This window comes from Austrofundulus limnaeus, unplaced genomic scaffold, assembly GCF_001266775.1.
Source record: "Austrofundulus limnaeus strain Quisiro unplaced genomic scaffold, Austrofundulus_limnaeus-1.0 Scaffold369, whole genome shotgun sequence".
In the NCBI taxonomy this organism is placed as follows: Eukaryota; Metazoa; Chordata; class Actinopteri; order Cyprinodontiformes; family Rivulidae; genus Austrofundulus; species Austrofundulus limnaeus.
Genome location: NW_013952771.1, coordinates 427,495 through 429,055, shown reverse-complemented (window position 1 = coordinate 429,055; position 1,561 = coordinate 427,495). Strand labels below are relative to the sequence as shown.

The window sequence follows — 1,561 nt, the reverse complement described above, 5'->3', positions numbered from 1 at the left end:
AAAGCAGATTACTTCCTACTCGTGAGCGCCCCCTCTGGTGGGGAAATGTTTTTTTCAGGGATACAAACTTTTTCAGAACACCGGTAGACGGCAGCCGTGTGTTTGTTGTTCCAGCAGCAGCCCAGTCACACGCTAATGTCATTAGTTTGTTATCATTACTGAGCTGACAGGACTGCTTTTTTCCCCCTTTTTTTCACATCATGTCACCTGCCTGGATCTGTTATTATCTCGCTCTGAAGCACGGAGGAGTGTCAGAGGTAAGCTCGTTTTTAATTGCTTTTTACAATGCGGTCTTCATTTCCGGACTCAATAATTTTGCCGATAGTTCAATTAAAATACATAAGTAATATAAAAATATTTATCTGCGTATAATACCACCTCCCAACTTTATGGATGATTTTATGGATTAAATTTTTCGTATTATACTTGAATAAATACGATAATCCTCACTTAAAAGTGCAGTTTTAATTTATAACCCATAAATCCTTGTCTGTTAGACACATCAGTTGATGCCCCCCACCTTTCTTTTTACAACAGTTCAAAATATTTGTGTTTTTTTGAGTACCATGGTCCGATGGAGCTTCACCCCTGACATGCATACATGTCAGCAGACATGTTTTTCTGGGTGTTGCTGATTACTTGACAGTGGCTGTAGGTGAGCTGTGATTACCTTCTGCTGTCCAGCAGCCTGTCCCTGCTGTGGCAGCCCTGCTTTCTGCTGGGCTGCAGCTGCAGCCTGAATGGTTGCTGGATGTTGGGTTTTCTTCATGGGGATCAGCTGCTGGACCTGCATCTGGGGGAAAGGCGACGCCAGCACAGGGCCGCCTGACACAGGACAGAAAACAGTAGAACAACAAGTCATACCAGCAGACTGTAAACATAAATAACAAACATGGCTGCTTTCTTTTCTCAACAGTTAATGTAGCTTTATAGTTAAATCAAGAGAATATAATCCAGACCATCGATTTGTGTGAAAACAGAAATGAACAATTTTTCAACCCACCAGGTTTCTGTGCCTGTCCAATTACTGGCAGTGCAGACACCACAGCTGGTACCGACACCACAGGAGGTTTAGTCAGGGTCACCTGAGCAGTGTGTCCTGCCTGGGCCTGAATCTGACCCTGAGCTGGCCCTCGAGCCTGTGAAGCCCCACAAAGAATAAATTAGCATGAAGAATGACACAACCTCAATCATTAATATTAGCTGAGAGGAGTTTAGACAGAATAAATTATTATACAAGAACTCTGCCAGACAAATGCATCAGTATCAGACGGAGGTCTTGTGTGTGATTTCAGTGTGAGCGAAGTTTTATAACTGATAACTGTTGATTTGAACAGAAGAATGATGTCATCTTCCTAAAGACTCTGATTAAACTTGGTGATCTACTTCAAACAGTGGGGAATGAACTGTGGGGCTTAAAGCTGGTTTTGGTAAATGGTAAATGACTTGACATTTTTCATGACCCTCCATGAACAATAGAGCTTGTTATGGCAATATTTATTTAACAACAGAGACAGAAATACGTGGTCCGAGAATGAAGGTACTCCGTGAGATGATCAGC

General features: G+C 42.3%; 1 protein-coding gene across 6 annotated transcripts in view; it reads right to left on the bottom strand.

Annotated features, from left to right (window-relative positions):
• Positions 1–1,561, bottom strand: part of ep400 (E1A binding protein p400) — a 47,599-nt gene that overhangs the window by 3,249 nt on the left and 42,789 nt on the right. For all 6 annotated transcript variants that reach the window (XM_014023429.1, XM_014023428.1, XM_014023431.1 and 3 more), the window contains 2 exons: positions 1,004–1,139; positions 671–825 (listed from right to left, as the gene is read on the bottom strand). In XM_014023429.1, coding sequence (XP_013878883.1) covers positions 671–825; positions 1,004–1,139 — 291 coding nt within the window. The remainder of the gene's footprint in view (positions 1–670; positions 826–1,003; positions 1,140–1,561) is intronic.